General features: G+C 42.2%; 1 protein-coding gene across 1 annotated transcript in view; it reads right to left on the bottom strand.

Moving 5' to 3' along the window:
* pappa2 (pappalysin 2) overlaps nucleotides 1-22,684 on the bottom strand; it is a 72,518-nt gene extending 49,834 nt beyond the window's left edge. The window contains exons 1-7 of the mRNA XM_046359957.1: nucleotides 22,510-22,684; nucleotides 20,228-22,066; nucleotides 15,516-16,575; nucleotides 9,508-9,656; nucleotides 6,200-6,493; nucleotides 5,624-5,816; nucleotides 5,256-5,386 (exon numbers count right to left, since the gene is read on the bottom strand). Of these exons, the coding sequence (XP_046215913.1) occupies nucleotides 5,256-5,386; nucleotides 5,624-5,816; nucleotides 6,200-6,493; nucleotides 9,508-9,656; nucleotides 15,516-16,575; nucleotides 20,228-21,203 (2,803 nt within the window). The 5' untranslated portion in view covers nucleotides 21,204-22,066; nucleotides 22,510-22,684. The remainder of the gene's footprint in view (nucleotides 1-5,255; nucleotides 5,387-5,623; nucleotides 5,817-6,199; nucleotides 6,494-9,507; nucleotides 9,657-15,515; nucleotides 16,576-20,227; nucleotides 22,067-22,509) is intronic.
* Between the last annotated feature and the right edge of the window lie 1,746 nt (nucleotides 22,685-24,430).

The following is a 24,430-nucleotide window of genomic DNA, read 5'->3' as shown; positions in this document are numbered from 1 at the left end:
TGAGAGCATCTTGACTGGGTACATCACCACTTGGTATGGGAACTGCATGGTATCCGATTGCAAGGCATTACAGAGGGTAGTGCGTACGGCCCAGTACATCTCTGGGGCCGAGCTCCCTGCCATCCAGGACCTCTATACCAGGTGGTGTCAGAGGAAGGCCCTAAAAATTGTCAAAGACGCCAGCTACCCAAGTCACAGACTATTCTCTCTGCTACCACATGGCAAGCATTACAGATGAACCAAGTCTGGAGCCAACAGGACCCTGAACAGCTTATATGCCGAAGCCATAAGACTGCTAAATATCTAACCAAATAGCTACCTGGATTAACTGCATTGACTTTCTTTGCACTAACTCTTTTGACTCATCACATATGCTGATGCTACTGTTATCTGTCGTGTTTCCAAGTCACTTTACCACTACCTACAGTATATGTACAGTACATATTTACTTCCAATTACCTTGTACCCCTGCACATAGACTTGGTACTGGTACCCTGTGCATACAGCCAAGTTATCATTACTCTTTGTGTATTTATTCAATATTAATGTTAATGTTAATATTTTCAATATTTTTCTCTCTGCATTGTTGGGAAGGGCCTGTAAAGTAAACATTTCACTGTTAGTGTACACCTGTTGTTCATGAAGCATATGCTAAATAACATTTGATTTAATTTTAACTTGATTTTGATTTCTCTGTCTCTTTTCAAAGCATAAATTACATCTGTGAATTTCCACATATTTTCGTAGAATTTTCTAAACATTTTATACACGTAATGTCAAAAGACTGGGCTTCTGTACACTCAAAGAATCTTGATTGGGATAATAAGGAACTGTTACATAAAGCATAAGGTATCAAAGCTTTACAGGATACATCGTTTTTATGACAGTTTAATGTTCCACAGCACCCAACATTACCAAAAGTTGACCCTGCCAAGCACCGTGTTTTTCTTATGGCTAAAACAAAATAAGTTATTTACCCTGGCAATTATCATTTAATGATTATCGTATTTTTCTCCAGACAGTCTTTATCCTTGCACGCACCTTACCTGTCATGTTTTGTCATTTATTATCTTGTCTTGTCCCTGTGCTTCCCATTCTGTTCGTTTCCCTCTGCTGGTCTTATTAGGTTCTTTCCCTCTTTCTATCCCTCTCTCTCCCCCTCCCTCTCTCACTCTCTCGCTCTCTCTTCTCTCTGTCGTTCCGTTCCTGCTCCCAGCTGTTCCTATTCCCCTAATCAATCATTTGGTCTTCCCACACCTGTTCCCGATCCTTTCCCCTGATTGGAGTCCCTATTTCTTCCTTTGTGTTCCGTTCCTGTCCTGTCGGTTCCTTGTCTAGAATTCACCGTGCTGTGTTTGTGTATCGCCCTGTCGTGTCGTGTTTTCCTCAGATGCTGCGTGGTGAGCAGGTGTCTGAGTCTGTCTGGTTCAAGTGCCTTCCCGAGGCAACCTGCTGTTCACCTGCTGTTCAAGATCGAGTCTCCAGTTTGTCCTCGTCATTTCGAGTGAAAGTTGTGTTTTTTGTTTGTATTTACTTTACTGGATTAAAGACTCTGTTTTCGCCAAGTCGCTTTTGGGTCCTCTTTCACCTGCATGACAGAAGGAACCGACCAAGGAATGGACCCAGCGACTTCAGACGCTCGTTACACTGCCGTCGAGATCCAAGGAGCCATGCTCGGCAGACACGAGCAGGAATTGTTTGCTGCTCGCCATGCCGTGGAGAACCTGGCCGCTCAGGTTTCCGACCTCTCTGGACAGTTCCAGAGTCTACGTCTCGTGCCACCTGTTACTTCCTGGCCTGCCGAGCCTCCAGAACCTAGGGTTAATAACCCACCTTGCTACTCCGGGCAGCCCACTGAGTGCCGCTCCTTTCTCACGCAGTGTGAGATTGTGTTCTCTCTCCAACCCAACACATACTCTAGAGAGAGAGCTCGGGTTGCTTACGTCATTTCACTCCTTACTGGCCGGGCTCGAGAATGGGGCACAGCTATCTGGGAGGCAAGGGCTGATTGCTCTAACAAGTTCCAGAACTTTAAAGAGGAGATGATTCGGGTTTTTGACCGTTCAGTTTTTGGTAGGGAGGCTTCTAGGGCCCTGGCCCTGGCTCTACAGCGCCTTTTAGAGAATTGTCTCTACGTAAAGTCTGAGAAGTGCTCTTTTCATGTCTCCTCCGTTACTTTTCTCGGTTCCGTTATTTCCGCTGAAGGCATTCAGATGGATTCCGCTAAGGTCCAAGCTGTCAGTGATTGGCCCGTTCCAAGGTCACGTGTCGAGTTGCAGCGCTTTTTAGGTTTCGCTAATTTCTATCGGCGTTTCATTCGTAATTTCGGTCAAGTTGCTGCCCCTCTCACAGCTCTTACTTCTGTCAAGACGTGTTTTAAGTGGTCCGGTTCCGCCCAGGAGCTTTTGATCTTCTAAAAGAACGTTTTACGTCCGCTCCTATCCTCGTTACTCCTGACGTCACTAGACAATTCATTGTCGAGGTTGACGCTTCAGAGGTAGGCGTGGGAGCCATTCTATCCCAGCGCTTCCAGTCTGACGATAAGGTTCATCCTTGCGCTTATTTTTCTCATCGCCTGTCGCCATCTGAGCGCAACTATGATGTGGGTAACCGTGAACTGCTCGCCATCCGCTTAGCCCTAGGCGAATGGCGACAGTGGTTGGAGGGGGCGACCGTTCCTTTTGTCGTTTGGACAGACCATAAGAACCTTGAGTACATCCGTTCTGCCAAACGACTTAATGCCCGTCAAGCTCGTTGGGCGTTGTTTTTCGCTCGTTTCGAGTTTGTGATTTCTTACCGTCCGGGTAGCAAGAACACCAAGCCTGATGCCTTATCCCGTCTGTTTAGTTCTTCTGTGGCTTCTACTGATCCCGAGGGATTCTTCCTTATGGGCGTGTTGTCGGGTTAACAGTCTGGGGAATTGAAAGACAGGTTAAGCAAGCACTCACGCACACTGCGTCGCGCGCGCTTGTCCTAGTAACCTCCTTTTCGTTCCTGTTTCCACTCGTCTGGCTGTTCTTCAGTGGGCTCACTCTGCCAAGTTAGCTGGTCATCCCGGTGTTCGAGGCACTCTTGCGTCTATTCGCCAGCGCTTTTGGTGGCCGACTCAGGAGCGTGACACGCGCCGTTTCGTGGCTGCTTGTTCGGACTGCGCGCAGACTAAGTCGGGTAACTCTCCTCCTGCCGGTCGTCTCAGACCGCTCCCATTCCTTCTCGACCATGGTCTCACATCGCCCTAGACTTCATTACCGGTCTGCCTTTGTCTGCGGGGAAGACTGTGATTCTTACGGTTGTCGATAGGTTCTCTAAGGCGGCACATTTCATTCCCCTCGCTAAACTTCCTTCCGCTAAGGAGACGGCACAAATCATTATCGAGAATGTATTCAGAATTCATGGCCTCCGTTAGACGCCGTTTCAGACAGAGGCCCGCAATTCACGTCACAGTTTTGGAGGGAGTTCTGTCGTTTGATTGGTGCGTCCGTCAGTCTCTCTTCCGGGTTTCATCCCCAGTCTAACGGTCAAGCAGAGAGGGCCAATCAGACGATTGGTCGCATACTACGCAGCCTTTCTTTCAGAAACCCTGCGTCTTGGGCAGAACAGCTCCCCTGGGCAGAATACGCTCACAATTCGCTTCCTTCGTCTGCTACCGGGTTATCTCCGTTTCAGAGTAGTCTGGGTTACCAGCCTCCTCTGTTCTCATCCCAGCTTGCCGAGTCCAGCGTTCCCTCCGCTCAAGCGTTTGTCCAACGTTGTGAGCGCACCTGGAGGAGGGTGAGGTCTGCACTTTGCCGTTACAGGGCACAGACTGTGAGAGCCGCCAATAAACGCAGGATTAAGAGTCCAAGGTATTGTTGCGGCCAGAGAGTGTGGCTTTCCACTCGCAACCTTCCTCTTACGACAGCTTCTCGTAAGTTGACTCCGCGGTTCATTGGTCCGTTCCGTGTCTCCCAGGTCGTCAATCCTGTCGCTGTGCGACTGCTTCTTCCGCGACATCTTCGTCGCGTCCATCCTGTCTTCCATGTCTCCTGTGTCAAGCCCTTTCTTCGCACCCCGTTCGTCTTCCCTCCCCCCTCCCGTCCTTGTCGAGAGCGCACCTATTTACAAGGTACATAAGATCATGGACATGCGTTCTCGGGGACGGGGTCACCAATACTTAGTGGATTGGGAGGGTTACGGTCCTGAGGAGAGGAGTTGGGTTCCGTCTCGGGACGTGCTGGACCGTTCACTCATTGATGATTTCCTCCGTTGCCGCCAGGATTCCTCCTCGAGTGCGCCAGGAGGCGCTCGGTGAGTGGGGGGTACTGTCATGTTTTGTCATTTATTATCTTGTCTTGTCCCTGTGCTTCCCATTCTGTTCGTTTCCCTCTGCTGGTCTTATTAGGTTCTTTCCCTCTTTCTATCCCTCTCTCTCCCCTCCCTCTCTCACTCTCTCGCTCTCTCTTCTCTCTGTCGTTCCGTTCCTGCTCCCAGCTGTTCCTATTCCCCTAATCAATCATTTGGTCTTCCCACACCTGTTCCCGATCCTTTCCCCTGATTGGAGTCCCTATTTCTTCCTTTGTGTTCCGTTCCTGTCCTGTCGGTTCCTTGTCTAGAATTCACCATGCTGTGTTTGTGTATCGCCCTGTCGTGTCGTGTTTTCCTCAGATGCTGCGTGGTGAGCAGGTGTCTGAGTCTGTCTGGTTCAAGTGCCTTCCCGAGGCAACCTGCTGTTCACCTGCTGTTCAAGATCGAGTCTCCAGTTTGTCCCTCGTCATTTCGAGTGAAAGTTGTGTTTTTTGTTTGTATTTACTTTACTGGATTAAAGACTCTGTTTTCGCCAAGTCGCTTTTGGGTCCTCTTTCACCTGCATGACATTACCCACAGGAGAACAGGGGACCCCCCCTGGCAGAAAGACAGAAACTAAACTGTAACTGAATGTTTTGTGTATGTTCAAAATGGACACTAAAATCTGTCATTTTTTTCAGACAATGAATACATGCCTACTCTATTATGTGTTTGGGGTGTCAGAGATATGTCACTGAGTGTGCAAGCTCTGAGACTTCTTTCCTAGACTGTTTACTAGTGGCCAATGTAATTATCATAGTATATGCCATTTATCAGACACTTTTATACAAATGTATTTACAGAGGTGCATGCATACATGTTGTTATGGGTGGCCTCATCAGGAATTTAACCCACAACCCTGATGTTGCAAGTGGCATGTGCCACCAATCTGAGTCACACAGGCCCATGAGTGGCTAAAGAAAAATACTGACCAGTAGCCTCTTCAGGTGTCCAGTATCCAGAGGAGTCACAGACCCGTGGCGAGGTGGCCTCATAGGCATACTGATGGAACACACCATCTGCCTCACAGTCCCTGCAGTTTACACTATCCACTGTAGGAGAACTGTCAATAGAGTTGCTCAAATGTAAGTATCAGAAAATATTTTAAATTGTCATAATCATTCATGAATATCTATACTGCATCCGAAATGGCACCCTATTCCCTTTATAGTGCACTATGGGCTCCCAATGAGCACTGGTTAAAAGTAGTGAGCTATATATGGAATTGAAACCATTTGGGATGCATCCTATCTCATTACTGTTGATATGAGGAAAAAATGTAGCTACACAATTATTCTACCTTTGATGAAGTGGCCCTCTTACAGGTGGAAGCCAATGAATGGACACCGAATCTGAGCTCTTTCCAATCACCATGGGCTTGAGAGGGATGGGGGTGGGCCTTCTCCCTTTCAGCCAGTTCTCGTAGACTAGATCCATATAACAATGCATCCGAGCCACTTGATTTGGTGTGAAATGGTTGGTGCAGTTATCGTCTCAGGAGAAGAAGTGAAAGTAGAGTAGAGTCAATGTTCCCAGCGGAAATCATCTAACATTAAACAGCCAAGATCATTTTTACCACTCAAGTTTGATGTGGATGTATGATCAATACTATGCAATCCCTAGTCCAAATGCAATACACTTGGACGTAACCTAATACTGTATATACAGTAGACCTTTGTGGTCTTGCAGTAGGAATACAGCACCACAGCCTCATTCTAGGGATGCGTCCCAAACAGAACCCTATTCCTTTTATAGTGTACTACTTTTGACCAGGGCCCATAGGGCCCAGGTCAGAAGTAGTGCACTATGAAGGGATAAACTAGGATGCAGTCTAGCTTATGTTGACAGCATTGCAGAGAGGTTACAGTAGACCTACCTGTGTAACTCATGTAGTTGTTGTACGGTGTGTCTTGGTAGAGCGTTATCCCACAGGTGTCGTTCACATAGCCAGGGTCATGGCAGGCCTTTGACTTTGGTGTAGGAGCCGTGTCTGCACATAAGTCTCCTGTCTCCATGGAGGGAGTGGTCTCCTGACAGGGGTCATCACAGGACTCCCGCTCACTGACTCCCTTGAAGACATGATACAGTCCAAAGATATGGCCCATCTCATGGATCATTGTGTTATTGTGTCCGACGGTGCCAAAGTAGGATGGATTGAGCACCATTCCACCTGTGGATAGGATCGGATGATATCGGTGTCATGTTACCACTCTAACAGAACTCAACAGGTGGTGAGATAGCTGAAATAGTCTGCCTTTGTTGCTTCCCAAAGAGCTAGGTGGTATTTCTTAGAGCCCGTAAATAACTTCTATCCCAGACGATGGATCTAGCTCCATGATCACAGTGGGACATCCATTTTTTTGGGGCGAAGATGAATCAGAAACAATCTCTATTTATGTCTATTTCATTCACTGTGTCAATGTTTTCTGTGTGTTTCTTGACTAGCTAGTCAAGCTTGCCACCTCAAGCAAACAGTCAAACACATTTTCTCTGACAAGCTTCTGAATAATAACATGTTAACATTTGGTTTTATAACCAACTAATGTCATAAAAACCTTAAACGATGTGACATTTATAACCACTTAGACATGAGGCAACCCGTCAGCAGTTTTATCTCAGTATGTAAGAAACAAGTATAGTGCTATCCCCAGAAATAATTTGCATAATTTCTTATGATGTAATTTATGGAATATGGAAGCAGTGGTTATTGCCCATTATTAACTTTAAGAGCTGGAATAGAATAAAAATGCTATTTGTTTTCTAATTAGAAACACTATTCAATTTGTGAGGACATCCGCTGGGCCCGTTGAGACAACTTCACTTTAATAGCACATTTATAGCCTGTAAATAGTGGCAGATGTATTTCAAGGTTCTGCTTCAACATTCACTTCGGTGGAGAATATTTTCTGGTACAATCGAAGTTAATTGGTAGAGGATCCTCTTGTCAGATGAAGATTTCCTGACCGTAAGTCCTGATGGGACTCATTAAAAAAGGTTCTCATGGTTTGTCCTCAGACATAAATCATCAGGTCTGGGTAAACATACAGTGGGCTTGAAATTATTGACAGCCTGATAAAGATGAGCAAAAGTGACTTCAGAAAAAAAAAAGAATTCAAATACTGAGCTATATTATATGCAAAACAAATTGGAAAATGATTTTATTTTATACTAATACAATTGCTCAGAGAATGAGATGTTGTTCAATAAGTAATACTTTTTTCTCAAAATTATTGACACCCCTGTTTTCAATGCCTTTCTAAACCTCACCTTGGATTTGAAACTTTGATCTTATCAGGCTATTGGTCCTGGGGCCAAGGTCAACGGCATCATGAACTTTACCCAGTACCAGGACATTTAAACCAAAAACCTGGTTGCCTCTGCGAGGAGGCTGAAACTTGGCCGTAAGTGGATCTTCCAGCAAGACAATAACCCACATCAAAATACACAAATATATGGTTAATTGGTAAAAAATAAAAAATACATCTACATTTTGCAATGGCCATCTCAGTCTCTGGACTTGATACCCATTGAAAACATGTGCTTTGAATTGAAGAGGGCAGTCCATAAGTGCTGACAAAGGATATCAAGGATCTGGAAGGATTCGGTATGGAGGAATAGTCTAAGATCCCTCCCACTGTTTTCTCCAACTCATAAAACATTTTAGAACAAGGCTCAGTGCCCTTATTCTCACAAGGTATTGAGGCATTGAAGGGAATTAATTTTATGATTTTGAACCCTACCTTTTTGAGAGAAAAAAAGTATTACTTGTTAAACAAAACCTCTTTCTCTGAGCAATTGTACAAGTATGAAAGTATACAATTTCCCCAATTTTTTGAGCATACAATATAGCTCAGTATTTTAATAATTTATTTTATACAGTCATTTTTGCTCATCTTTATCAAGGGTGTCAATCATTTCGGACCCCACTATATATATTCCTGTGTCATCTGATATACAAGCTTGACAGTTTATTACAAAATAAGACTGTGAAAAGTAACTACACAACTGACACTACAAAGTCTCTCTTCTCTCTTACAGTCGTGGCACCACTGCGTCTTTCCTTGTATCATTCATGGCTTTGAGTGAAATATCATCAATTCTGGGAGCTGTGGGGTTCAAAGAGGGGAGGGAAACCTGCAAGACGACGGTCCATCAGGGACACATCAGAGAAAGCCCAGCCCAAAACACTGACTGGCTTGTTGATGCAGTTCAACCCTGTGGACGAAGAAAAGGACATCTGTGCTGGAATGCTCCGCACGCCATCCCCAGGGCCCATAATGAATGTGCCAGGAGGTAAGACACAACCCAGAGGGAACACAACAACAAACCTGATTGAACAGAGAATAATACTTTAAAGGGGTTTCACTCCCCGGCCAAGCACTCTTTGTGAGTGATTTAAAGCTCTTCAGTAGATGGAAGAGAATACACAGACGAGAAAAGAAGACGAAAGGATCATTTACAAGAAGCAACTTGACTGTAACATAGTACAGTCTTTTTTTTATTTGGTAGAGCAATTTCTTTAGTAATACACAGCCAAAATAATACCAGCCAAACCAATTAGAAAAAGACCTTCCCACTTCAGGTAAAGTTTGGATTTATGAAAGAGCTGGATGTGAGGAGAAAACTCTTAGCTTTAACGAGTGCTTAAACAGTCAAATGGGCTGGCAGCGATGTATAAATGGCAAAAGGGCATTACCCTGGCATTTCTGGTTTTTGTTTGGTTGTTGTTGGGATTGTCTTTACAGTGGAAAGCCCTAATGATTAGGAGGCAATCTGCCGGGAAATCTATGCACGCTACAAGTGTTTTCTTTTATACCCAGGATTAAGGCTCATTAATCTTGCTACGGCTAATACTGAGAACAAAGAGTGGAGGGCAAGAGATGAGGATAGTGAGGGGGAGAGTGAAGAAGGAAGAGAGTGAATGAGTGGGAGGGAGGGAGTGTGAGAATGAGAGGGGGAGAGAGAGAATCATAACCAGATTTTGAAGACAAGGGCAATGCCTACCTGCACCTCTTCTGCTTTTTACTTTGGTGTAACTTTTACTGAACACAATCCAGTGGGAGTCAATGTAATCCAGTTTGGCACATTTTAGCATGCATATCATTTTGAAGGGATTGTGTAGCTCAATGACCTTTGTGTTTGATTCAGGTAAAGACAGAAGGAAGGGGTGTAGCAGTAGCTTACCCTGATGGTTGAGGGCCTCCTTTGCCCATGGCCAGGTTGCAGCCCCTGCTAACTCTTCACGGGCTGAATTGTTGGCAAAGAAAACATTGAGGGTGTCTGTGCTGCTCAGGTGCAACACCTCTTTCAGTTCCTTTACACTCATATAGGCTCTGCAACAGGGAGAAGAAGTATATGTCATTAGCATTTTTCCCCCTTGCATTCCCTGATTTTAATCTGGGTCAATTTGACAGTTTGTTTTTACAATCCTTACTCTAGAATATGTCACGTCATTTTGATCTTCTGCTGTTATAGCTGGAAAGCCTTTGCACCTATCACTGGCCCATTTGTTTGAAATGCCCTTTCCAAACCTGCCAAATAGTCTAGCCCATTAATTGAACCACCTACTGTTTCTTGGATGTGTCCCACCCAAGAACTGACCAAGTGTAGCCTGCCTTACATTCAAGTTTCATTAAACTAGCAAAAGCTGTGCCAATCATTATGTCAAATCAGCTTCATAATGCATATTCATAACATGTGAAATACAGATGTATTGTTTTTAATAAATCATTGATTGTTTATGTTGAATTCTACATGTTGAAGCACTGTTTTGGTTGATATAATCCATTCAGTATAGCTTTGGACATCATTGAGTCTGTTGAGAAGTCTAATATTCATAAACAAACGTCTTACAACACTGGCACTCCCAAACAATACATCTGGAAAGGGGGTATTACATTGCCTACTTCCTTTAAAGAAGTGTTATACTGCACAAATTCTATAGAATTATGTTCAAAATCGTCTGTGTTTCTTGGATGATCTGAACTGGGACTGTAGAACCGTACTCAAAGATCATGTATCTTTTTTCCATTCTGTTCATGCTTAATTTTAACCCTGATTCTTTCATTGTTGGAGAAAAAGTGATTTTTGAGAACCACCCAGTTTGCCTTGCAAACAGATTCAAACCACCAATTCTGGATCCCCTCAGCAGCAGGGGAATATCCCAGCATTAATGGCTAAAATGTCCTCCTCGTTTTTCCTTTCACTTTCTTGTGTTGCCAAATTCTTCATGTACCTGGCCATTCCTCATGGCTGGCTCTCTGTCTGCTTGAACAACACATTTGTGTAGTGACAGCAATTGGCTAGGGATTGAGTTCTATTGCCGAGCTGCAGATAACCTGGACCATAACTCAAACAGAAAAATACCAAAAATCCCAGAGCCAAAGATAAAATTGTACACTCCACAGATGCCATCAAAATGTCATCCCTGCATTAATTATTCTAAAACTCTGGATTGCAGTCAACAGATTGCACTTTTCCAACCAGCTCAGGTCAAGAGCCTTTTAAAGACCTGCGCTGCAGATATTCCAGAGAGCCCTGTTTTATGAAGCATTTGCATCTCGGGTGGATTCGCAATTCATACAGTTTTAGTGAAGGGTAAGAGGTAGGAAAAACTTTGGCAAGTAATAAAGAGAGATTACATCATTGCAAGCTATAAATCAGAAGTCAGTTCTACGCTCATGCCTTCCACACACTTAATTTTATATCTGTCTAGGGAAATGGCATTTTAGCTGCTGTTGTTGCTCTTTAAAGTACAAATACCATCCCTCCCTCACTGTGCAAAACAACACACTGACTGACTGCACTACAAATGTATTATTAGTGCCCAGGTAATCTCAGCAACAATATTTCTTCAAATGAAAATACAAACCAACAATCAGTTTGGGAAAGGAGCCCCAATTTAACATATACAGTTGAAGTCGGAAGTTTACATACACCGTCCCAAATACAATTAAACTCAGTTTTTCACAATTCCTGATATTTAATGCAAGTAAAAATTCCCTGTCTTAGGTCAGTTAGGATCACCACTTTATTTTCAGGATGTGAAATGTCAGAATAATAGTAGAGAGAATAATTTATTTCAGCTTTTATTTCTTTCATCAAATTCCCAGTGGGTCAGAAGTTGACATACACTCAATTAGTGTTTGGTATTGCCTTTAAATTGTTCAACTTGGGTCAAACGTTTCGGGTAGCCTTCCACAAGCTTCCCTCAATAAAGTTGGTGAATATTGGCCCATTCCTCCTGACAGAGCTGGTGTAACTGAGTTAGGTTTGTAGGCCTCCTTGCTCACACATGCTTTTTCAGTTCTGCCCACACATTTTCTGTAGGATTTAGGTCAGGGCTTTGTGATGGCCACTCCAATACCTTGACTTTGTTGTCCTTAAGTCATTTTGCCACAACTTTGGAAGTATGCTTGGGGTCATTGTCCATTTGGAAGAACCATTTGCGACCAAGCTTTAACTTCCTGAAGGATGTCTTGAGATGTTGCTTCAATATATCCACATCATTTCTATTTTGTGAAGTGCACCAGACCCTCTTGCAGCAAAGCTCCCCCACAACATGATGGTGCCACCCCTGTGATTCACGGTTGGGATGGTGTTCTTCGGCTTGCAAGCCTCCCCCTTTATCCTCCAAACATAACAATGGTCATTACGGCTAAACAGTTCTATTTTTGTTTCGTCAGATCAGAGGACATTTCTCCAAAAAGTACGACCTTTGTCCCCATGTGTGGTTGCAAACCGTAGTCTGGATTTTTTATGACGGTTTTGGAGCAGCGGCTTCTTCCTTGCTGAGCGGCCTTTCAGGTTATGTCGATATAGGACTCGTTTTACTGTGGATATATATTTACTTTTGTACCTGTTTTCTCCAGCATCTTCACAAGGTCCTTTGCTGTTGTTCTGGGATTGATTTGCACTTTTCGCAAAGTACATTCATCTCTAGGAGACAGAACGCGTCTCCTTCCTGAGCGGTATGATGGCTGCGTTGTCCCATGGTGTTTATACTTGCGTAGTATTGTTTGTACAGATGAACGTGGTACGTTCAGGCGTTTTGAAATTGCTCCCAAGGATGAACCAGACTTGTGGAGGTCTATAATTATTTTCTGAGGTCTTGGCTGATTTATTTTCATTTTCCCATGATGTCAAGCAAAGAGGCACTGCGTTTGAAGGTAGGCCTTGAAATACATCCTCAGGGACACCTCCAATTGACTCAAGTGATGTCAATTAGCATATCATAAGTTTCTAAAGCTATGACGTAATTTTCTCGTATTATCCAAGCTGTTTAAAGGCACAGTCTATTTAGTGCATGTAAACTTCTGACCCACTGGAATTGTGAATGATAAGTGAAATAATCTGTCTGTAAACAATTGTTGGAAAAATGACTTGTGTCATGCACAAAGTAGATGTCCTAACCAACTTACCAAAACTATAGTTTGTTAACAAGAAATTTGTAGAGTGGTTGAAAAATGAGTTATAATGACTCCAACCTAAGTGTATGTAAACTTCCAACTTCAAATGTAAATAATCTACAGGAAATTGTAGCTCATTTTAAGCAGTTTATAATACTTTGCAATGCATAGGAAGCTCGGAAAATGCACAGTATATCAAGATATATAATCAGTGGAGGCTATTCAGGGTTGGACGGCTCATAATAATGTCTTGAACGGAGTGAATGGAATGAATGGCATCAAACACATGGAAACCATGGAAACCATGTGTTTCATTTATTTGATACCATTCTACTTATTCCACTCCAGCTATTACCACAATCCCGTCCTCCCCATTTAAGGTGCAACCAACCTCCTGAGATATACAGTACCAGTCAAAAGTTTGGACACACCTACTCATTCAAGTGTTTTTCTTTATTTATACTATTTCCTACATTGTAGAATAATAGTGAAGACATCAAAACTATGAAATAACACATATGGAATCATGTAGTAACCAGAAAAGTGTTTTAAAAATCCAAATATATTTGACATTTGAGATTCTTCAAAGTAGCCACCCTTTGCCTTGATGACAGATTTGCACCCGCTTGGCATTCTCAAATCCAGCTTCATGAGGTAGTCACCGGGAATGCATTTCAATTAACAGGTGTGCCTTGTTAAAAGTTATTTTGTAGAATTTCTTTCCTTCTTAATGCCTTTGAGCCAATCAGTTGTGTTGTGACAAGGTAGGGTTGGTATACAGAAGATAGCCCTATTTGGTAAAAGACCAAGTCCATATTTTGGTAAGAACAGTTCAAAAAGCTAAGCGAAATGACAGTCCATCATTATTTTAAAACATGGTCAGTCAATCCGGAAAATGTTAAGAACTTTGAACGTTTCTTCAAATGCAGTCGCAAAAAACATCAAGCGCTGTGAGGTAACTGGCTCTCGTGAGGACCACCACAAGAAAGGAAGATCCAGAGTTTCGTCTGCTGCAGAGGATAAGTTCATTAGAGTTACCCGCCTCAGAAATTGCAGCCCAAATAAATGCTTCACAGAGTTAACAGACACATCTCAACATCAACTGTTCAGAGGAGACTGTGTAAATCAGGCTTTCATGGTCGAATTGCTGCAAAGAAACCACTACTAAAGGACACCAATAATAAGAAGATACTTTTTGGGGTCAAGAGACTCCAGCAATGGACATTAGACCGGTGGAAATCTGTCCTTTGATCTGATGAGTCCAAATTTGTGAGACGCAGCGTAGGTGAACGGATGATCTCTGCATGTGTGGTTCCCACCGTGAAGCTTGGAGGAGGAAGTGTGATGGTGTGAGGTGCTTTGCTGGTGACACTGTCAGTGATTTATTTAGAATTCAAGGCAAACTTAACCAGCATGGCTACCACAGCATTCTGCAGCAATATGCCATCTCATTTGTTTTGCGCTTAGTGGGACTATGATTTGTTTTTCAACAGGACAATGACTCAACATACCTCCAGGCTGTGTAAGGGCTATTTGACCAAGAAGAGAGTGATGGAGTGCTGCATCATATGACCTGTCCTCCACAGTCACACGACCTCAACCCAATTGATATGGTTTGAGATGAGTTGGACCGCAGTGTAAAGGAAAAGCAGCTAACAAGTGCTCAGCATATGTGGGAACTCCTTCAAACTGTTGGAAAGGCATTCCAGGTGAAGCTGGTGGAGAGAATGCCAATAGTGTGCAAAGCTGTCATCAAGGCAAACGGTGGCTACTTAGAAGAATCTAAAACATTAAATATATTTTGATTTGTTGAACACTTTTTTGGTTACTACACGATGACTCCATATGTGTAGTAACCAACTACATGATTCCATATGTTTTATTTCATAGTTTTGATGTTTTCACTATTATTCTACAATGTAGAAAATAGTAAAAACAAAGAAAATTCCTTGAATGAGTGCAAACTTTATATGTATATGGATGGTCTATTGATCTCTCACATCTGTGAAATGGATCAGACAACAGACGCACGTTTAGTATTTCTACCTACATGCTGTGCACTATTAAGCAAAAAAGATATTATGGCAATACAGCATGTATTTAGTTTGAAACGCAAATAAGCCTGCCTGTCAAAATGAATAGAACGGAGCGGAGGAGACTTCTGCTTTCATTGTTTAGCCATAATAACTGTATACTTTGGCTTCTCGTCCCATTCCCAGTTTCACTTGCTTTCAGAAACTGTTCCAGAGTTTAAACTTGTGTGCCTTGAAGACAGACACTTTAGGCCTCTTTAGTAAATCAAGATATCGCTAATTAGGCGTTACGCTCCCAAGGTCTCTGTAGAACCTCAATATCATTACCGTCATTATCGTTAAAAACTCACAACATGCACAAAGTCCCATAAATACAGGGACAGGCAGCAAAGTACTTTTTTGGTTGCGGTAGCTAAGGAAGGCTAAGGATGACAGAGACAAAACCATTTTTTGTCTTTGTCAGAACTAGTAAAGAACATCATTATAAACAGATTAAGTTAATTTGATATGAGATAGAACATTGCTCTGGACCCCAAAATGTTTAAAGGTATTGTTTGTGACTCATTACTACTGTATGTCTAAACGATCGGGACAACTGCCCAACGCAGCAACTATTCATAATTACAGATATAAGAGCACAGGTATAAGAGCACCTAATGTAAAGTTTTACAGGAAAAACTCATAGACCAGTGATTTCCAGGAGCAGGGTTTGAGGATTCCTGCCCCCCCAAAATTGAAAGAAATATCTCACCTGTCTGGGGACTCTGGGTCGAAGCAGGTCTTCAGGACATCCGTGCCTTCTGGATCACAACAGTCTCCATCATCGAAGTCGTAGTGGATGCTGTTGCACTCTGTGTTGCAGACCCCGTCCCTCCTCTTCCAGTTGTAGCAGGGGCCCAGACGCAGACAGTCCCCACCATCATGGCCCGTCAGTGGGTGGTCACACTCCGCATCACAGTGCCTGTTACCAATCTTACTGATCCGGCAGTTGCTTAGGATGAAGCGCTGGCGTAGAGATGTGTTCTGGATGGTATGCGTGCTCAGCTCCAAGCTGATGTTGTGGGAACGGAAGGCTTCGACAAGTGCCTGGTGCTGCTGCTGGATCTGGGCATGGGAGACGGTGGGACGACTTCCGTCGTCGTTACAGATGTTGACAATGCGGTAGCGGATCCTCTTCTCTGTGCGCAGCTGCCAGTGGTTATTGTAGCCGAGGATGATGTCTGTGTTGTCACAGGCTGTTAATCCACAGGGAGGGGGCACAAAGGGGGACACATGTTCCAGCTCAGGGATAGGGATAATGACTATGGACGGGTGGTAGCCATCCTTATGAGGACTCCAATGTTGCTCTACCTCAGAGAAGTCAGCCCAGAGAGCGAGGTTTGGTTCCCTCTTATCAATATGAGAGCGCCCTTTCAGGAGGTCCTCGTGAGTGCGAGGAAGCACCCATAATACAATACCCCCGATGTACCCTCGGAAGTTGTGCCCAAGGTCTGACTGGTCCCCACCGAGAAGAAGTGTTCGACAGGTCTCCATGAATGGGCTGTAGAGGTTACCAGACTGCAAACGGCTCTCTGCAACCTTGGCACCATCTATGTAGAGGGTCATATTGTGACCATTGTAGCTGGCCATCAGGTGAGTCCAGGAGTTAGGGTGGTAGCGCTGATGCCCATAGATAGTCGTTGCTTTGGGAGCACGGTCGGTACGAAGTGTAAAAAAGAATCTGGCATCTTTTCTCCCCCTGGGTTCTACTGTCCGAATACCTACTGACCATCCTTTCTCACTTAGGGAGTAGGAGCAGTTGTCAAAAACCCCTACACAAAAGGAAGACAAATATTATTTTGTAAAAAGGCATAAACATTGAGCATCCTCTTCCAATGTAATTAAAGCCAAATTACCCAGAGAGTTGAGGGGTTGAAGGTATTTCCCTAAACGAAGGCACTGATTCACAGCTGTTTTTCAGAAAGAGAGACTCACATCTGGCTTCCAGATGCTCTATGCCGGGACAGCTAAAGGTCAGGGAACCCCTTCACCCTCCTTCCATACACACTGTACACACAGAAATGTGGACATTTTTGGGATATTGAAAAGAAAGCTGGGAAATTGTATGAAAATATTCCTCAGGAGGGTTGGCCAATATCATGGTTAAGCATTTAATTCACTCAAAGTAGTGGTTAGAACACAGCATCTCTGCCAAGTAAAAGTCTTGATACTGTATTATTATCTGGCAACAATAGAGAGGCAGATTTATAAGAGTAGAGGATAAAACTAGTCTGTAATTTATCTGTTCAAATTTTAATTTTGCCAATCAAACCCAGTTCAGGAATGAATTATTTTAATTGAAAAAAAAATGTGAAAATATTTTGTTGAAAAACTAATTTGTGAAATGTCACATAAGGGTCACTAAAGATTGAGGCCAAAGCTTGTAGGTCATGATTCCATATGAATATAAGAGACATGTGACGAGGATATACAAATAAAATAAAAAGGGAAACTGAAAGGAGGTGGAAACATGAGCACTTCCCAAATGAGGAGTGTAGCTTCACACTCTTAGCAAAAAAGTTGCTATCTAGCAGAACCCTTTGAAAGCCCTGTTTTGGTTCCAGGGAGAACCATCCTGATTCCAGGTAGAACCATTCTTGGTTCCAGACAGAAACCCTTGGGGTTCAATATAAAAACCCTCTGTGGAAAGGGTTCTACATTGAATCCAAAAGGGTTCTACCTGGAGGTTATCCTATGGGGACAGCCGAAGAACCCATTTGGAACCATGTTATCTAAGAGTGCTTCTACAGTCCTACTAAAAACAACTATTAAGTGTGGCTATTTTCAGAATTGCAATTGCATAGATAGATGGGTTGGTAAGGGGGGTTCTATTCTCAATGATTATTGGGCAGGGATTCAATCTGATCACACTTGTCGGCTATGCACTTTTTAAAGGCACTGTTCCCGCGTTCACGGAGACCGCATTCACGGTAAACGCTGCATATGCCGGTTCAACAGGAAAATGACCTTTAAATGGCACATAGCCGACAAAGTGCGATCGGATTGAATCCTAGCCTTAATTGAGCAATTGTACCCAGCTGCTTCCTCCAGTCCTGGTTAAAAGACAAGGATGAAAACCTGCAGGCATTGTGGCTCTTGTGGACTTGTGGTTGCCTAACCCCCTTCAGTAGCATGTTAGTTTAACATATGAGAAGTCCCTGGTTCAATCATTGATCCTGGCTATTTCCCACATCAATAAATAAATTACATCCCAATCCAAATAATACTGTGATTATTTTCTTGATTTTCTACATTCATGCAGTGAAATAATGAATAATTAATTGTCTATATCATATTGCCTTCAACCCTTTGCCTTATTCTGCTGTTGAAATAGAGTGGGTATATCGCCTGCAGGATACGAGGAGATTACACTATCAATAACAATGTTATTTAAATTGAACCTCCACATAAACCTTGCAATTCAGTTTACTCCTCCTGTTTGAAGTTTTAAACTAGACTAGACATCTTTGATTTATCCCACCTCACAGTCAGCAGAGGAAAAGACAAGACTTCAAAAGGAATTTAGTTTTGATATTAATCCAATGATTGGGATAAAATGTAAACTTTTCATCGCATGTGGCAATGGATCTACTTGCTGGGTAGCCTATGACTAAGCATTAACCCTCTCAAAACATGACGTCAAAACAACAAGCCTGCAGGTGGCGGCCACTAACGTTGTTTCAACATCATTTGTCAACGTATTGTGACATGGAATCTACAGTATGTGGAAAATACATTGGATTTGCAAAAAGTCATCAACTGTTGTTTTGAGTTCAACCACAGAATTATGTCATCGTGTCATACAAACCTCATATAAAATATGTAGAATTTGTACCTTTGAAACAACGCCAGAACATCAAAGTTATATCCATTATCAGAAAAAAAACTATAGGCTGGGCAGCACTTCCTATTGGAGAGTTAATTTATCTAAAAAAAAATATCTACGTTTTTACCAAACCCAGCCCTACTTAGATGTGATATTTGTCACTGACTACTATCAATGTGCTATCGTGAGAATGATTATTGAGAGATCTCATAATATCTAAATAGATCCATTGTTGCTATCGAAGTTGTTCCAAATGGTAGGTTTAACTGAGCAAATGAAATGTAACTATACTCTATAAGTCATATATAATAATAATATTTAGGCCTATATAACATTTGCAAAGTTATCAACAGCTATTGTTTTAGTTCAACCCAGGGTTCAACTAAAAATAGACAATACATATAGGCCTAGAGTTTTTTTATGTTTTGGTTGATGTCAAATGTAATCTTCAAGTTAATAATGAATAGGTTAGATTCAAGTCTCCATTTCAACCAAAATTCTAAGTTAAATAATAGGACTAAATCAAATCAAACTTTACTTAACGTACCTTTAAAGTTTGATTTGATTTAGTCCTATTTTCTAATTTAGATTTTTGGTTGAGATAGAGATGCGATTCCAAAATATCAATTATTCATTTGTAGACTGGAATTAAAGTCAGACTAAGTCAGTGGCACAAAATATACATCTCCTTAAAATGTGAATATTTGGTTGTGTTGACAACCAAACACAATTCACATTCACTTTTTCAACACGGTAAATAGCCTATTAACTTGATTCACATCCCCAACTAAACCAAAAATAAGAGTTAAAGAGTAGGATTATGACAGTGGCTCTGATTAAACTATCCAAGCATTAGATACATCTTCTTTAAATCTTGATATTTGGTTCCATTGTCAACCTAACATTTCGATAAGACGTATGTAATACAGTAAATAGCCTATAGTTAAGGCTATCTTACAAACAAATTTGATTTAACCTTAAAATGAGTAACTCATCCATGGCCACATGTTGAGGTAACTGTAACTAGAAAATTATTATTATGTAATTATAGAAAGTGTGCATGTTCAAGATAGCATGCAAAGGTTGCAGGTCTGTGGAGATCTACCACTGGTTGGTGGAACCTTAATTGGGGAGGACGGGCTCGTGGTAGTGGCTGGAGCAGAATAGGTGGAAAGGTTTCAAATACATCAAACACATAGTTTCCATTCCACATTTCTACGTTAAAATTACGTGGTGTGCCCAGCGGAATTTCACCCCTTAATAACCCATTTGCACCACATAACGGCTGATTTCCCAATTCCTCTCATCTTCCCAACCATGTCATGTAACTATTAAATGAATATATTAATATATTAATGATGAATTAAACAAACCCAGACATGTTACGTCTGCAATGCAAGATAAATTGTGTCTGCTGTGTATTCTGAGAGAGAGAGAGAGAGAGAGAGAGAGAGAGAGAGAGAGAGAGAGAGAGAGAGAGAGAGAGAGAGAGAGAGAGAGAGAGAGAGAGAGAGAGAGAGAGAGAGAGAGAGAGAGAGAGAGAGAGAGAGAGAGAGAGAGAGAGAGAGAGAGAGAATATGTTGTGGAGTATCACTCACCTGCTATGATGGCTGGGTTAGTCTGCCCACCCTCTGGTTTGACCCACAGTTCAACACTGAACTTGGCCCGAGGAAGCTGAATACCAGCTGCTGGATTGACCCTCAGTTGTTCCTTCTGTCCATTAAAGTACAACGCAGACATCCACTTAGGGTGGACATCTGGGATCTGGGCACCCCACAACATTCTGGCGGGGCCGGGGTTAGGTGGTCCCTCCTGATCCCCAGGGTAATCCTCACTCTCAGCAGAATAGTCACTGTGCTGTCGAAACGTAGGGAATATCCCCGGGGAGTTTACTATGCTTTCAGGGAAAGCTGCCCGACTGTCTTCACCATTGGAGACTGCCGGGCTACGGCGGACCCTTCTGTGGAAGGTGGGCGTGTCAGTCGGAACTCTCTGCTGCTTCTTGAGCGGCAACTGCTTGTCTGGTCCCTCAGAGCGCACACCATCAACCTCTGGTTTGTCACTGTCACTGTTTGAATCCACTGTCACCTCAGGCTGACTGGGAGGCTTTCTACTGGAGTCGAGGTGAGGAGAACTGACCATCCCCATACTCTCAACATGTCTCTCCTCCTTGTCTTTGGGTAGCACTGCCTCCGAGTTTCCCCGATTATCCTTCTTCTCACCATTGCCCCAATGAGAGGCACTATGCAGTCCTGGGTTAGAATTAGCATCATAATTGCACCCACCTGAACAAGAGGACTTCTCAAGAGGACCTATATGATAGAAACCTCTTTGCCTTGTGGTGTATCTCCTTGGGTGAGCCACTGGAGGGAGATGTAGAACTGATGCTGAGTATGTCACTTGTCTCGGCTGTCTTGTGGACCTGCACTGTTCACTTGCTAAGTGAGCCACTTCACTGTCAGCTCTCTGAGCCAATGTGCGTTTGAACTTTTGGATATGATCTGATTGAGCAGAGTTTAGCAACCATGTGTTGATCATTATGAGGACAACAGCCAGTAGTCTGAGACACAACATTTTGGAGTTTAGATTTGGAATTGATGCTTTGGAATGTTTTCAGTTTATTGCTTCTAAGATATACAACTTGAATACACCAGCAACAAGATCCGATTTGATTAAAACACAAATTCCCCAATAAATGATAACTGGGTAACTCTGTATATTTCTAAAATGATAGTATTATAATAAATCCAAGGATTAAAACGTTTTAAGCAGGTAGCCTATGTTTTGCATAAGCAATTGCCTATTTTGGTTTGGGCTGGTCTATTTAGTGCATTGCATTCAATGCCCTTTATGAAACATTTACTTAAACTAACACTTTAATTCACATGTGTTTACAAGGCAGGTTTGTCGCACCTATTTTCCTCCGATGCCAATTTTACTTCTAGACTTCAAAACGCAGCTAAATAGAGTGCACTCAAAGGGGGAACTGTAGCAGTATGTTACGTTGACAGTGCAAAATCTTCAGGCTATTGAATGTTGAGGTTCAATTTATATTTGGTTTGTAAAAGCTTCTGGCTATTTTACCGGTCAAAGGAAAACGTCAGCTTGACTCACATCTAGCCTCACCTGCGCGCATCACATCAACTCGCCTTTGAAACCTGCTACACTGTAAACGGGTCATGCCTATTAAGGAAAGTGACAGTCAGAGCAGCCTGCCATGATACCGCCTGATTGAACACAAATGATGAAACTGTTGTTATTAGGCTACTTTGCAGCATCAATTTAGAATTTGGAATTCATTTTTGAAATATGTCTACTATGTCGGCGTGTTTGTCCAAATAATTCAGTGGGAATTCTATTGTCACTGGTGGGGTTTATCTTTATCTTCTTTCAGTATAGGCCCATTCAAGTAATGCTTTCAATGTTTTCATCCATACCTGGCAAAATAAAGGTTATTTCAGGTCTTGCCACCAATCTCCCCCTCATGCGCTGTTTTCGATAGTGCCCGTTGTTGTTAACCTAACATTCACCCAGTGAGTAGGATGCAGGGGTAGCCAACAATAATGAACAAGCTGGCTGATGCTTTTAAGACAATATTTATAATTCAAGGTCTATACTATAAAGGTAAGCTTTATTGAAAGATTAACCTCAGGTGAAATTAAATTAAATGCAGTCATTAGGCGACACAATGGCAGAAATATAAGTAAGCTAACCATAAACTATTGTCTATTGTTCTTTTACTTGCTATTTCCTTTCTCTGCATTTAGTTGCAAAGTAACAATGCAAGGTATGAGACAAGAGATGAGAGCAAGTAAATGGGAATCAGACTAAATGCTGTTCCTGGTAATACTCTCCAAAGAAAAATAGTTCGTTAAATCACCTTCAAGCGCGCGTAAAGTCCTCTTGTATCCCCCATTTGAAATTGTTAATATATTTTCTGCGCTGATGAACCGCCAGTCTCGCCCTCTTCCACAGCCTATTCACAAGATCAAAACAACGCGCTGAAACGTTTTATCTGTTACTTTCAGACTGACATCACTAACCCTGCCCCTACACACATACAGTAAGTGAGGAAAGTAAACCTCTCTATTCAGGCAGTCACTCTACACACAGTTGACGTCGAGTTGTATGCACTGGCCGTCCTCCTTAACGGTATTCTTTGAGGCACTTTTATGAATAGGCTAGTGCACAACAGCCACTGAACAGTGATTCTGTCTGATTCTCACACCATCTAAACACCAATTTCTCACACACGGCACATCTGGTTGACACATGAGAAAAGTAGTTTACAGACACAAAGGATAAACCTATGTATTTAATTAATTTGAATAAAAACGAGCATGCCTACATAGCCTAAATTGTTATGTATGCAGGTAAAGTTGGTATTATAAAAACTAGGGGTGCTCATGCTTGGAATCACTAGTGCTATATAATGTGATGCACCTGCAAACTGAGCAAACCAGAGTTGGGGGTCTTGAAGATGCTTGAAAACCTCTACAGCAGAAACCTGAGCTTTTTTGTACTTAATCTTTTTTTTTTACAGCATTAATACACAAGTTGAACAAAAACTATTACACTCTGATCTAGTGATTTTTTTGCCAAGTCAACTCTAATTGCAATGGAAAAAACCACTTGCATTTAGTTGTAACTTGCCTTATATAAACCATGTCCCATACTTTAAATGAATTAGCTTGTTGCCACGGTAATAGTGTAAGAAGGGCTTTAACTTTAATGAGAAATATATGCATCATCTTATGTGGGAGTCTCTCTAAAGGTAACTGTGTTGATGACTTTGCCTTAGTACAAAAATATTATTGTAATATTTGAGATAGGACATTCAACTACAAAAATTGCCATCTTATTAAATGTGGGGCCCTTAGGTTGGCCCCTTAACTTTTTTTACTTCATTTTTTTTACTGCCATTATGTGTGATTGAATTTGTGGGTTTTCTTCTCATGGCCCTGTTGTCCAGAAATGAACTGTCCTTTAGAACCTTGATAAGACCAAGTAACTACCAAATTAGATGATAATGGTTTCAAAACTGTTGTAAATATGCCTACTGTAATTGTATCTGGATATTGAAGCTGCTTAGCATTGGCCATATTGATGGGATTGTGGTCCACTCTACTATCAATCTATCAGGAATGATACCACGGGACTGCTATAGGAAGTCCATGAACCATCTCTTCATGCTCACATCTGATCGTGATCTGATCACGATCAGATGTCGACACTTAGAACACTAATATTGCGTGAGCCGAGTGACATGCGTCTTTAGATTTGAACAAACTAATTTTGTTACAGTTTCTTTATTCAATTCTGCTTATTTTAATGTTCCTGCAAATAAGCAATTGATTTGATTTGATTTGATTTTAGCAAACACGTAGTAGCCAGCTTGCATGCAGCCTTGCAAGTTTGTTTGAGTTAGATTCTTACTGATTAGGCTATAATGTATTTTTTCGCAGTGAAAAATGCCTTCGTAATAATAAAAGATTTCAGCTGTGCAGGTGTGTGTGCTACCAGTCCAACAGAGCTCACAAAGTAATAGAATTTGGACCATATCACTCATGTAACTAACTTACTAGAAATCATACCTCTTTATTGTATTGCAGCTGTTTTACTTCTAAATGCACCCATTTTTTCACCCCCACTGTTTTTGTCAGGTTCAATTTGCAAACAGCCCAGCTAGAAGCAACTGGCGGTTATGGCAGGGGCCCCTTAAGGGGTAAAAAGGTTCCTAACAGTGGGAGGCAAGAATTCCGCAACCAGCCTGAGGATCTGCCTGCAAAACATTCCGCTTT

Source organism: Oncorhynchus gorbuscha, linkage group LG08 (assembly GCF_021184085.1).
Source record: "Oncorhynchus gorbuscha isolate QuinsamMale2020 ecotype Even-year linkage group LG08, OgorEven_v1.0, whole genome shotgun sequence".
NCBI lineage: Eukaryota > Metazoa > Chordata > Actinopteri > Salmoniformes > Salmonidae > Oncorhynchus > Oncorhynchus gorbuscha.
Note: the sequence above shows the minus strand (reverse complement) of the source record. Positions and strands in the feature narration are given on the sequence as shown.